Genomic DNA, 11846 nt, shown 5'->3' on the forward strand with positions numbered 1-11846 from the left:
CCGCAGGAACTTCCTCTCAGGAATCTAAGCACCCCCTGTTCAGGCCGGTCCGTACCTTATCCTGCTCCGAGCCGTAGACACTCAGACCTATCAGTGAACAAAAGGGACGAGGTCCCTGCCCGTCCGGGGCCTACGTGCCGGGCCGGGGCAGGGGTGGGGGGGATCTGGACAGTAAAAACCAAATGTAATAAACGAGCTCGTTATTAGATTGTTGGAAGGCGAGAGAGCTATTGAAGGAGGCGCACAGGGCAGCGTGGGGTGCTGGAGGGAAGCAGCTGCACTGCCACACGTGGGCACAAAGTGGGCCTCGCTGAGAAGCGGACGTTTGAGCAAAGGCTTGACGTATCGGGCAGCTGAGGGGAGAGCCTCCCAGCTGGAGGAGGCCGCCGGGCCAAGGCCCCGAGGCAGAAGCCTGCCGGATGCTTTTATTGGAGGAACCTGCGGAGCCAGAGCCGGGGGAGCAGAAGATGCCCTTGTAAGGAAAAGACTTAACTTTGAGTGAAGTAGGAAACCACCCTGAGGTTTTTGATCAGAAGAACAACTTGTGAAAGAATTTGCACCTCCATGGAGTGTGTTGCCGGCAGCCAGTTAGAAAGGAGTTTGCGGATTGTGATGATAAACCAGAGGCAAGGGACGTCTGGGGGCTCAGCTGATGAGTGTGTGCCTTTGGCTCAGGGCGTGATCCTGGGGTCCGGGTCTGGGATGGAGTCCCACTGTCCGGCTCCCTGCAGCGAGCCTGCTCCTCCCTCTGCCTGTGTCTCTGCCTCTCCCTCTCTCTGTGTCTCTCATGAATAAATAAATAACTTCTTTTAAAACAAAACAAAACCAGAGGCAAATGGCTGAATTGGAGTAAACATTTTATGTTTTGCATAGTGTAGCCTTGGGGGAAGTAAGGGAAGCTGAGGAAGGTGGGCCCTGGCCTCAGGCTAGCTTAGTGGGCTTAGGGGGTAGGTCGCCAGGCCTGTGTAGACCTCCCTGGTGGGGCCCATCTAGGGCTCTGTGTCAGCCTGCATGCTCTGGCATCCTGGACGGGGAGGACAGACACGGAGACTCTCCAGGGTCTCAAATGTGAGCAAGGCCCACAAATGGCCCAGTGCTCAAGCCGGTGGCCCTGTTCCCAAGTCAGAGAATGAGCGGCAGGCTGAGCTGTGTGAGAGGGACGCCTCTGACCTTCCTTCGGGTCACCAGCAGCAAAGCCACGCAGAATCACGATGGTCTCTCGGCAGCTGCGAGGAGGAGCCCGCAGGACCTGCTGTGTGAGTGAAGGATGCAGCCCCACGAAGGTGGTCACGGCGTCCCTTCGTGGAGGGTGCTGCCTCGATTATTAATAATATCAATTATTATATATAATGATAATTAATTAATCATTAACAAACAAGAAAACATGATTATAGGGAATTTTATGGTCTTAATCTCAACTCTGTGCCTTTCCTCTCCACACGTTGTTCCCTGAGCATTCAGTCCACGGTTGAGAGTCTTGTTCCTTGAGGGTTTTCAGGATCTACACTGCAGGCCGCAGTCCTCAGGGCGGGTCCAAGCCCTGTCTGGGGAGCCGGGCCCAAGGAGTGGGGCCAGGAGGCCTTTCCCTGGAAACTGAGGAGTCTGTGCTCTTGATGGTAAATGAAGAGATCAGGATCCCATGGGCAGGCCACGGGGGATGCCAATATGCCCATGTATATGAACTGCGGTATAGAAGGAAAATTAACTAAAAAAAAATATCTTAGGGGTTCAGGTTTATCAATCACGTTTTTCTTCCGCGGTATACATTTTTAGTTATATATATATTTTTAAGACAGAAAAATTTTACTTTTTTACATTTCTTTCTTTAAATTTATTTAAAGATTTATTTATTAATAAAGATTTATTTGAGAAAGAGGGGGGGAGAGCACAGAGGGAGAATGAGAGGGAGAAGCAGCCTCCCTGCTGAGCAGGGAACCCAAAGTGGAATTCCATCCCAGGACCCCGAAATCATGACCTGAGCTGAAGGCAGACATCCAACCACCTGAGCCACCCAGGCACCCATACACTTATTTATTTCTTAGTAATCTCTACACCCAACGTGGTGCTTGCACTCACGACCCTGAGATCGAGTCGCAGGAACCAGCCAGGCCCTCAGTACAAGGGTCAGATACCCCAGCACCTGGAAGGGCTGGCACTTGCCTGGAGGCCTGGCGTGGAGCTGGTGCCTGCGGACACCCCCTGTGGCCCTAGAACCAATCTTGCTTTTCTAATCCCATTATCCCCACACCTGGCACGCTATGCCTTGAGCTGAGGGTAATGGAGCTGATTAGCGCTAGTTGACTGGGTTTCAACACCTGCTCTGTTTGAGGAGGGTTCCCTGTTCCCCCTGAGGATCCCTGGGGCCCGAGGTTTCTCCCCTGGGAATATTGCTCCCTGGGAATCCCAAGTGCTTTTCCCTTTAGTCAGTTTACACCTGTCAGATCACACTACTAACCTCCATCCCTAGAGGATAGTGTAGATCTTATTTATTCTGATTTTCTTTTCATGTTTATTATCCGCACCAGCTATATTTATAGCAGGAAATTTTTCAAAAATAAGCAAAAAAAAAAAAAAAAAGGAGAGAGTGACAAATCATCTGTAGGCCCACCAACCAGAGCTAACCAATGTATTTTTTGTCTCATACTTAGATATAAAATAGTCAAAATGAAATGTCATCAAACACACTGCTTGGAAATGTGGCTTTTCGTGCAATATATATCTCGAGCACCTTTTCAAATCTGTAAGTACGCAGGTCTCCACATGCCGTTTAAGGACTACATACCATTTCATCATGTGACTCAGGCCTTAGGAACCATCCCCCTGCGGTTGGGCAGGCTTTTTGCGGCTTCTGGCCTTATCAACAATGCTGTAATGAAAATCCTTGGACTCACCTTTGCTCTCACTTGTCATTATTTGCTTAGGCCAAATTATAGGAGATAAACTGCTGGTCTGAAGCATACACAATCTCTTTGGCATGCCTCTTTAAAACAGGGTGTTTGCCTCTATGGGCTCAGAGGCTCCCTGTCAGGCCCTCTGGGCCTGGTTTCTCTTCAGAGTCAGGGCTAAGGCCAGGATCTCTGCCTCTAAACCCTCTGGTTATTGGTCCGTTGTCCTAGTCCCATCTCTTCTGGGTTTGAAGGATGTTGACAGTGTGATCTTTGGCCAAAGAAGCACATCCCCCTCCCTTTCTCAAACTGTCCCACATGCGACTTCTTGACTTCTCTGCTCTCTTCTCCTCCTCCTGAAATGATCCCCTTGGTTCCCTGCTCTGCTCAGCTCTGCAAGTGTCTATCATGAGGCCTACAACGCTTTCATTCATTCAGATGATTCAGTGAACAGTAAACATTCATGGAGCATTTACTCTGTGCTAAATCCTGGGAAATACAGAGGAAAGTGAGGAAAATAGAGTATTAAAGTGAATGTCTTCACTTAGAATTAACCTTTGTTATCCTGTTTCAAAACCAAATGTAGAATATATTTCTGAGTCAGTTGGGGAATAAGAGTATGGGCTGGTTGTTAGATGATGTGAAGGCACTGTTGTTAACTGGGGGGGAGGGGGGCACGTAACAGCAAGTAAATGTGTAATTTTAAAAATAAGCTTAACAATTAAGACGCTTACTGGAGCATTTACAGGAAAATGCATGTGAAATCTCAGATTTGCTTTTAAAAACCCCAGGACCAAACAAACAAAAGATGGAGAAAATTGGATAAACTAAATTGGCGCAATGTCAATATTGTTGAAACCAGGTGATGTATAGGAACTCATTTCATTGTTCTCTCTGCCTTTGCATATCTTTGAAATCTTGTGGGATGAAAAGTCTAAAAACATCGTCTGGGGGGTTCTTGCAGGCTCCCCTACCTAAAATTCCCACTCCATTTAAGTGACTCTCATTTCGTCCTTTTCATCCCCAATTTTTGTTTTCCCTCCATGGCATTTTACTACTATCTCCCATACTCACCATGGTCTTATGCCATCTGGTGAATTGGGCTTGTGACCCGTCTCCAGCTGGAGTGTAGACTCCATCAGAACTTCTGTTTCATTCACTGCTCTTCCAGTCAATAGTGACTGACTACTCAAATAACTGGAACACAAAAAAATCACTGGTAACATTTCAAAATTACAGATATTCATTTCAACTTAAATTTAACAGAAAGAAAAAAGATACTGTGGTAGAATGAGGGCATTGCTGAACATCAGGTCATCATTCCTAAAGGACTCTTCTAAAGAAAATTTGGACAAAAACTATCGAGGTTGGAGATGTTAGGTTTTTGTCTTTTTTTTTTCCTGTTCATTTTATTTTTTAAGTGCCTAGCATGGGGCTCGAACTCATGACTCAGAGATCAAGAGTCAGATGCTCTACCGACCCAGCCAGCCAAGGATCTCTCTGCTCATTTCTTTTCTTTTTTTTTTTTTTTTTAAAGATTATTTATTTATTTGAGTGAGACAGAGAGAGAGGGAGAGAGAGAGAGAGAGAGAGAGCAGAGGGAGGAGGAGAAGAAGCAGACTCTCGGCTGAGCAGGAAGCCTCATGCAGGGCTTGATCCCAGGACCCTGAGATCACGCCCTGAGCCAAAGGCAGGCCCTGAACCGAATGAGCCACCCAGGTGCTCCTCTGCTCATTTCTTAATGGGCATAAATTTCCAGGCAGTAAGACTTAATAACTGCTTCATCAACATCAGCATAAATATTACTGATATTTAAAGAAACAAACACACCTTACTGTTTTTACTTACACATACACCAAGAGCAAAGTGGAAAACATATGCCTCCTTTTAGAAGGACTCTCGGGGTGCCTGGCTGGCTCAGCTGGAGGAGCACATGACTTGATCTTGGGGCTGTAAGTTTGGGCCCCATATTGGGTATAGAGATCACTTAAAAATAAGATCTTGGGGCGCCTGGGTGGCTCAGTTGGTTAAGCCTCTGACTCTTGGTTTTGGCTCAGTTCATGATCTCATGGGTTGTGGGTGCTCAGCAGGGAGTCTGTTTGAGATTCTCTCTCTCCCTCTTCCCCCCACGCCCATCTCTCTCAAAATAAATACATAAATCTTGAAAAAAAATAAGATCTTAAAAAAAAAAAAAAGAAGAATGGACTCGCTAGACAAAACAAATAGGGAAAGGCTGATCCGTGAGCGAAAGCCCCTATGAAATATCCCAGCTGAGGGGAGAAAGCCACCTGTTATGAAGAAATGATTAGAGCTACCGTGTTTCCTTTGTGGTTCTTTTCCTTATTTTTTGAAAGACTCTGTCCCAGGTTATCAGTCGCTAGGCAGCCTGGAGACAGGTACGTGGGCAGACCTAGTCAAGAGGCAGGTGAAAGGGCCCTCTTGTTTCCCCCTTGAGCCAACTTCCTTTGGCTTCTTCCCCACCTTGGGGAGCGGAGTCTTCCTTCCCAAAGTGCTCTCCGTCCTCGGCTCTCTCTGCTTCTTCCCTCGCTGACACACTGGTTTCCAGGCCCAGGGGGGCGGGGTGGGGGTCAGGCCCACCAGAGAAGCTGTGAAAACGCATCCCCTATTCCGCCCTCCCTCCCTGGCCCCCTCTTGTAGAGCCTGCCCCTGCAGGTCTGCGTGGAGGTTGGGAGGCTCTTTTTTGAAGCCCTCCACGTAATTCTGATGCTGTCACCCATTGGTGTCTTTCATTCCTTATTACATGCCCCAGAGGGTACCACCGTGCCTGGCAAATTGTAAGTGCTTAATAAATATGTAACAAATGAACCAAAAAATGCAAGTTTTAAAGTCCACGTACTAGAGCACCTGGGTGGCTCAGTGGTTGAGCATCTGCCTTTGTCTCAGGCATGATCCTGGGGTCCCGGGATCGAGTCCCATGTCGGACTCCCTGCATGGAGCCTGCTTCTCCCTCTGCCTGTGTCTCTGCCTCTCTCTGTGTCTCTCATGAATAAATAAAATCTTTTTTAAAAAAGTCCATGTGCATGTGTACAGGAGTCAGTGTCACCTCTTTGGATTTTCACAACCATCTCATGAGGCAGAGAAGACAATGGATGGTTCCTGTTGCACAGCAGCTGAGAGATGAAGGAACTTCCCCCAAGGTCACAGATGGAGGACCCGAGGCTCAGGGAGAGGGCCAGAGCCTAAGGAGGGGACAGAGGAATTCCCCTCCCCAATACTTGGTGCATAGAGGGGAGCAGAGGCAAGGCGGAAAAAGAAGAAAACAAATAAGGGACCAGAGAAGAAGTAGAGGAAGGTTAGAGGAGCCTCAAAGTATGGACACTTTAAAAAAAAAAAAAAAATCCCCAGAAAAGCAAGACCCCAATTCAGGCAGAGGTGGGGAGCTTGTAGGATTACGAAGGGGCGGGGAGTCAGGAGGGGGTGAGGCCACACGACCTATTTCTAGGGGGCAGGCATGTGCCACTGGCCCCCAAGTCTGAGGGTTCCCTTGGGGTCAAAGCGCTTGGGGCGAACATCCCCACGGAAAACACATCCTTCATCCTTCTGCTGACCGCAGCCTCCGCCCCCAGCCTCCTCCTCCTCCAGGACTGTGTGTGTTTAGGCAGCCGCACTGCATTTTTAGAACAATTTTTAACTTGCAGGCTGTACCTGTGGAACCAGAATGTCTGGTCAAGACTGGTTACATAATGCCCTCAGCCCTTCTGGGGGCCCAGGGCAGCTGCACTCTGGCCCCACGCAGGGGTGGGCTGGGCCTCGTCAGAGGGGCAGGAGGTGGAAGGAAGGGGTCCCCTTCCCACCTGGAGACCTGAGCCCCCACTGCCGGAGCAGGAAAGTTAAGTGGGACAAACCCAGGTGAGTCTTGTACCCAGGAGCCCGGAGAATGTAGCTTGTTCTGGTCTACGGCTTCCTGAAGGATGCGGGGGAGACCGAAGAAGGAGCGTCACCACTGAGCTGGGCAAACTGTTGCACGGAGGCTTCTGTGCCGATTAAGGATCCCTGTGATGCACGCCCAGAGCAGGGGTGGGTGCCCTCCGGAGGACCGGTCCCCTGCGGCTCCTGGGGTTCGGGTGGGTCCAGGCGGGACACCCAGATCCTAGGATCCAAGTGCTGGCCTGGGAGAGATCAAATTCCAAAAAAAGGTCTGCAGGCTTCAGACGGGGAGCCAAGCTCCCTGCAGTCCCTGCAGCTCTGCAGGGCAGGCCTGAGCAGGGCCAGGGGGTCAGGGGCTCACAGCCCTCAGGGTGGCAGGCGCAGGACCTGGGGAGCCGCTGCCGCAGGCCCAACCCATCCCCTCGGAGAAGTGACTGAGGAGTGATGCACTTGCCCGCGGTCACGTAGAGGAGAAGGCAACGAGGCTGCTGGCAGATGAGTGAGGTTAGGTCAAGGCCTCAAGGTCTTTCACGGGCCTCAGGAGGGCGGGGTGAGTCTGACCGTGGAGTGGGATTGAGGGAGGATTTGAGAAAGCCCTGGAGGGTTCTACAGGCTCTGGAGCTGAGCCTGGGGGCTCCCACACCAGGAGGCATCCAGAGGCCTGGAGGAAGCACCACAGGGCCACCTGCGGCCAAACCGGGGACCCAAAGGGGTGGTGGCCATCCCCACCCTGACCTTTCCCCCAGGCTCCCATCGCTACTGGCTCCCCCCGCAAAGGGAGGCCAGCCTCCAACAGGCCTGGAGGCCCCTCACTCACATCAGGCCCCCCACGGGCCTGGCCTCCCTCAGACGAGGGGCTGCTAAAGCACCAGTCTGCTCGCCCGGCTCTCCCGGAAGCCAGGCCCGGCCCCCGAGAGCCCCAGGATAGCACTCCGCAGAGCCCCAGGATACGCACCCCCCGGAGCCCCAGGATAGCACCCCCCAGAGCCCCAGGATAGCACCCCCCGGAGCCCCAGGATAGCACCCCCAGAGCCCCAGGATAGCACCCAGAGCCCCAGGATAGCACCCCCCGGAGCCCCAGGATAGCACCCCCACAGAGCCCCAGGATAGTACTCCCCAGAGCCCCAGGATAGCACCCCCAGAGCCCCAGGATAGCACCCAGAGCCCCAGGATAGCACCCCCAGAGCCCCAGGATAGCACCCAGAGCCCCAGGATAGCACCCCCAGAGCCCCAGGATAGCACCCCCTGGAGCCCCAGGATAGCACCCCCAGAGCCCCAGGATAGCACCCCCCGGAGCCCCAGGATAGCACCCCCAGAGCCCCAGGATAGCACCCAGAGCCCCAGGATAGCACCCCCAGAGCCCCAGGATAGCACCCAGAGCCCCAGGATAGTACCCCCAGAACCCCAGGATAGCACCCTCCGGAGCCCCAGGATAGCACCCAGAGCCCCAGGATAGTACCCCCAGAACCCCAGGATAGCACCCCCCGGAGCCCCAGGATAGCACCCCCCAGAGCCCCAGGATAGCATGCCCCGGAGCCCCAGGATAGCACCCCCAGAGCCCCAGGATACGCACCAGCTCCCCGGGGCGCGGGCAGGCCCTTCAGGAGCGGTCCCCCCCACCGGGTCCTGCACTCACCCTGCCCGGGGCTCTGCTGGGCAGCTTCCAGAACCCACTGCGACGCTTCCCACACCTGGCGTTCGGCATCTTCCCACGGCCCGGGATGCTCTCCCCTCCGGGTGCACCTGGGCTGCGGCCCACTCCTCTTTGGGGTGTCCACAGCTGCTGCTCCCGGAAGCCCTTCCTGCCTGGCGTCGCGGGGCGGGGGCGGCCTGTCCCCTGGGAGCTCCTGCGGCCGCCGCCCTCGCCTCGCCCAGGGCCCAGCTCGGCTGGTCACCACCTGCCCGGCCCGGAGGCGGCTCTGGGCGCGGGCCCCGCCCCTTGGGGTCTGTCCGGGCAATGCCCTCGCCCTGAGGCAGCCGGGCCTCGGAACCTTGTCACCACAGGGCCCGGCAAGGTGAAGGGCTGCCACCTCCGAGGCTGTGTGGCTTCGGGTGGGTCGCCCTCGTTCGGGGAGGCCGGGAGGGCCCTCGTGCTGCGGGCAGAGGCCTCCAGGCCGCAGTCGGGGCGCTCGAGGGGGGCTGCTGCTGAGTCACCTGGAGGCACAGGCTTCGTGGGTCACGGCCCCTCGTGCTGCGGGCGGCCCCCGGCCCAGCCGTGCCAGGTCCCGGACCCCTGGGAACTGCCCCTGCAAATGACTGTTGCTCAGGCCTTTAACCTCCGGGGAAGTTTACTACACAGCGGCGGGCAACCCCGACACATCCTCCCCGCGGGCCTCGACCCCCCCCAGGGACCCACCTGCTCATCCTTGGATCTGCTAGGCCCGCTCACTGGGGACAACGAGAAGACGAGTTTCGAGGATGAAAACAACTTTTTCTTAAATCAGTGACATCAAGGTAGCATGAGAAGGGCTCCTGAATCAGAATGGCACCAGCTTTCTCAGCAGTGACCCTGGAAGTGAGAGCACGATGGAACCGGACCTTCCAAATTCTGAGGAGAGCGATGTCTGACCCGCAGCAATTAAGTGGGAACATGAAACATTTTCAGGAAAGATCTCAAAAATTTGCCCTCTGCGCACCTAGCCACTGTCTCAGGAAGCCACTCAGGGTGTGCTCTGCCGAAACAAGATTGTAAACTGAGAAAGAAGAAGGACTGGGACTCAGCCGGAAGCCAATAAAATGAGGAGCAAAGGGACTGTCTAGCAGTTGACGAGGGAAGGCCCAAGCCGGCCGCTGTGGCCAAGGCCTGGAAGGGAACTAGTCCAGATCGGAGTGGGTCGGAAGGCCGACCAAGGGACCAAGGGACGGGCCCGTCCAGCACGACGCAACCTTGAGAGCAGCTGCTGTAATGAGCACATTGACTAGAGACCTACACGCAAACGGGGGTGGTCAGGGTTGAATTATTAACAGATACATAGAATACTCAGCAAATGGGGATCCCTGGGTGGCTCAGCGGTTTGGCGCCTGCCTTTGGCCCAGGGCGCGATCCTGGAGTCCCAGGATCGAGTCCCACATTGGGCTCCCAGCATGAAGCCTGCTTCTCCCTCCTCCTGTGTCTCTGCCTCTCTCTCTCTCTATGTCTATCATAAATAAATAAATAAATAAATAGTTTTTTTTTTGTTTTTAATAAATAGTTTTTAAAAAATTAAAAAAAAATAGAAGTCTACCACAAATTCTACATACAGAAGATGCTCAATCAGTGTCAACCATTACTATTCCCTCGGCATGACATCTTCATCAGACGCCTTGCCATACTCACAGGTGGATGTGATGTGTTAGGACACTTGACTGCAGATGAGGGAGCCTCAGCTCAAGCTGGTGAGTGCATAAAAGAGGATTGCATTGCATCGCATCACAACAAGCTGCAGTCATGGCTGGATCCAGGTGTTCACATGGCGCCAGCAGAGATCTTTCTGTCTCCATTTCTTGGCTCTATTTCCTGTGTTGACTTCATTCTCAAGTGGGCTCTTCTCACACCTTGGCAAGTTGGTCTCACACCCCAGCTATCTGGGCTTCTATCCTGCCAGCTTTGTGATCCTAGGGGAAGGAGAGCGTCTCTGCCTGGTATAGACACTAACTGATCTGGCTTGGGTCCCATGCCCATCCCTGAACAGATTACTATGGCTGAAGAGATAGAGCACAATGATTGGCTAAGCCTGACTCATGTGCCCACCCCTGGAACCATGGACAAAGTGAGGCGGAAATGGTCTTGTAAAGGAATTCCGGGTGCTGTTACTAGAAAAAGAGAGGATAAACGCTGCAAGACCAGTAGCTGTGTCCTAGCCTGAAGCCCGAGACTGCTGCTTGCCATCATCAGCGAGGAGCAGCTAGTTAGGAACCCCCTCTCTGAATACTATATAACTGGCCTGGGTCCCTTTACATCACAAGAGCCATTCAGTATTTCAAGACATGTCCCATGTCCCCACATCTTGTCTCCAGGGAAACAAGCCTAGATCCCCTGATCTTCCTTGCACGACTGTTTCTAGGCTCTTCACCTTCCTGGCTCCCTTACCCTGGACGCTGAGTAGCGCCAAACACTAAAGTGTGGTACCCAGAGTTGAATGAAGCTCCAGATGTGGCCTGACCAGTGGGTTGCTCTCTCATTTCTCCTGGTCAATGGAGCATCTTAAAGGGGCATTAGCTTTTATAGCAACTGCAATGACTTGTTGGCTCGTACTCATCTTTGGCCAACATATGTGAGCTGCCATTAAGCCAGAGCTTCCTTGTTCTGCAGTCATGCAGTTGGTTCTTTGAACCAACTAAATAAAGGAATTTGTCTTTGGTAAACTTCAACTTATAAAATTTGGCCCATTATTGCAGTTTCTTCAGGTGTTTTTGAATATAGATCCTATCTTCAGTGCTAAGCATCTCTCCAGGTTTTGTATGACCTACCTATTTGATTGGCAGACATACTCCTGATTTTCATCCAAGAGAACAATAGGATAAATTAGGGTCAAGGATGAAGCCCTCTGTCCTACTACCCAAGTCCACATGATATCTTGTGATTGTGCAATCAGCTATGGAGCAACCCAGTTGTTTTAGTTTCCCAGGGCTACCAAAACACATTACCACAAACTGAGTGGTTTGAAACAACAGAAATTCACTCTCTCACAGTTCTGGAGGCCAGAGATCCTAAGTTAAGGTGTCACTAGGGCCACATCCCCTCCAAAGACTCTAGAGAAGAATCCTTCCTTGCCTCTTCCTAGTTTTTCTTGATTGCCAGCAATTTTTTTTCTTTATTCATTTGTTTTTATTGAAGTTCAATTTGCCAACATATAGTATGACACCCAGGGCTCATCCCATCAAGTGCCCTCTTCCTTGTCCATCACCCAGTTACCCTAAATCCCCGCCCTCCTCCCCTTCTGCAACCCTGTGTTCGTTTCCCAGAGTCAGGAGTCTCTCATGGTTTGTCTCCTTCTCTAATTTTTCCCACTCAGTTCCCCTCCTTTCCCTTATAATCCCCTTTATTATTTCCTATAGTCCATGTAGATTGTCAGCAATTCTTGACATTCCTTG

The 11846-nt window shown here is 52.3% G+C and overlaps 1 protein-coding gene across 1 annotated transcript; it reads right to left on the minus strand.

Annotated features, from left to right (window-relative positions):
- Window positions 1-840: 840 nt before the first annotated feature.
- LOC125754261 (proline-rich protein 2-like) lies at window positions 841-9137 on the minus strand. Its single transcript, XM_049105489.1, has 5 exons — window positions 9130-9137; window positions 8410-8918; window positions 6752-7015; window positions 3960-4082; window positions 841-1682 (listed from the first exon to the last, which is right to left on the minus strand). The coding sequence occupies exons 1-3, from the start codon at window positions 9135-9137 to the stop codon at window positions 6801-6803; spliced, it is 732 nt and encodes a 243-aa protein (XP_048961446.1). The 3' UTR covers window positions 841-1682; window positions 3960-4082; window positions 6752-6800.
- Window positions 9138-11846: the final 2709 nt, after the last annotated feature.

The sequence above is a fragment of the Canis lupus genome, chromosome 33 (genome assembly GCF_003254725.2).
Source record: "Canis lupus dingo isolate Sandy chromosome 33, ASM325472v2, whole genome shotgun sequence".
Classification (NCBI taxonomy): domain Eukaryota; kingdom Metazoa; phylum Chordata; class Mammalia; order Carnivora; family Canidae; genus Canis; species Canis lupus.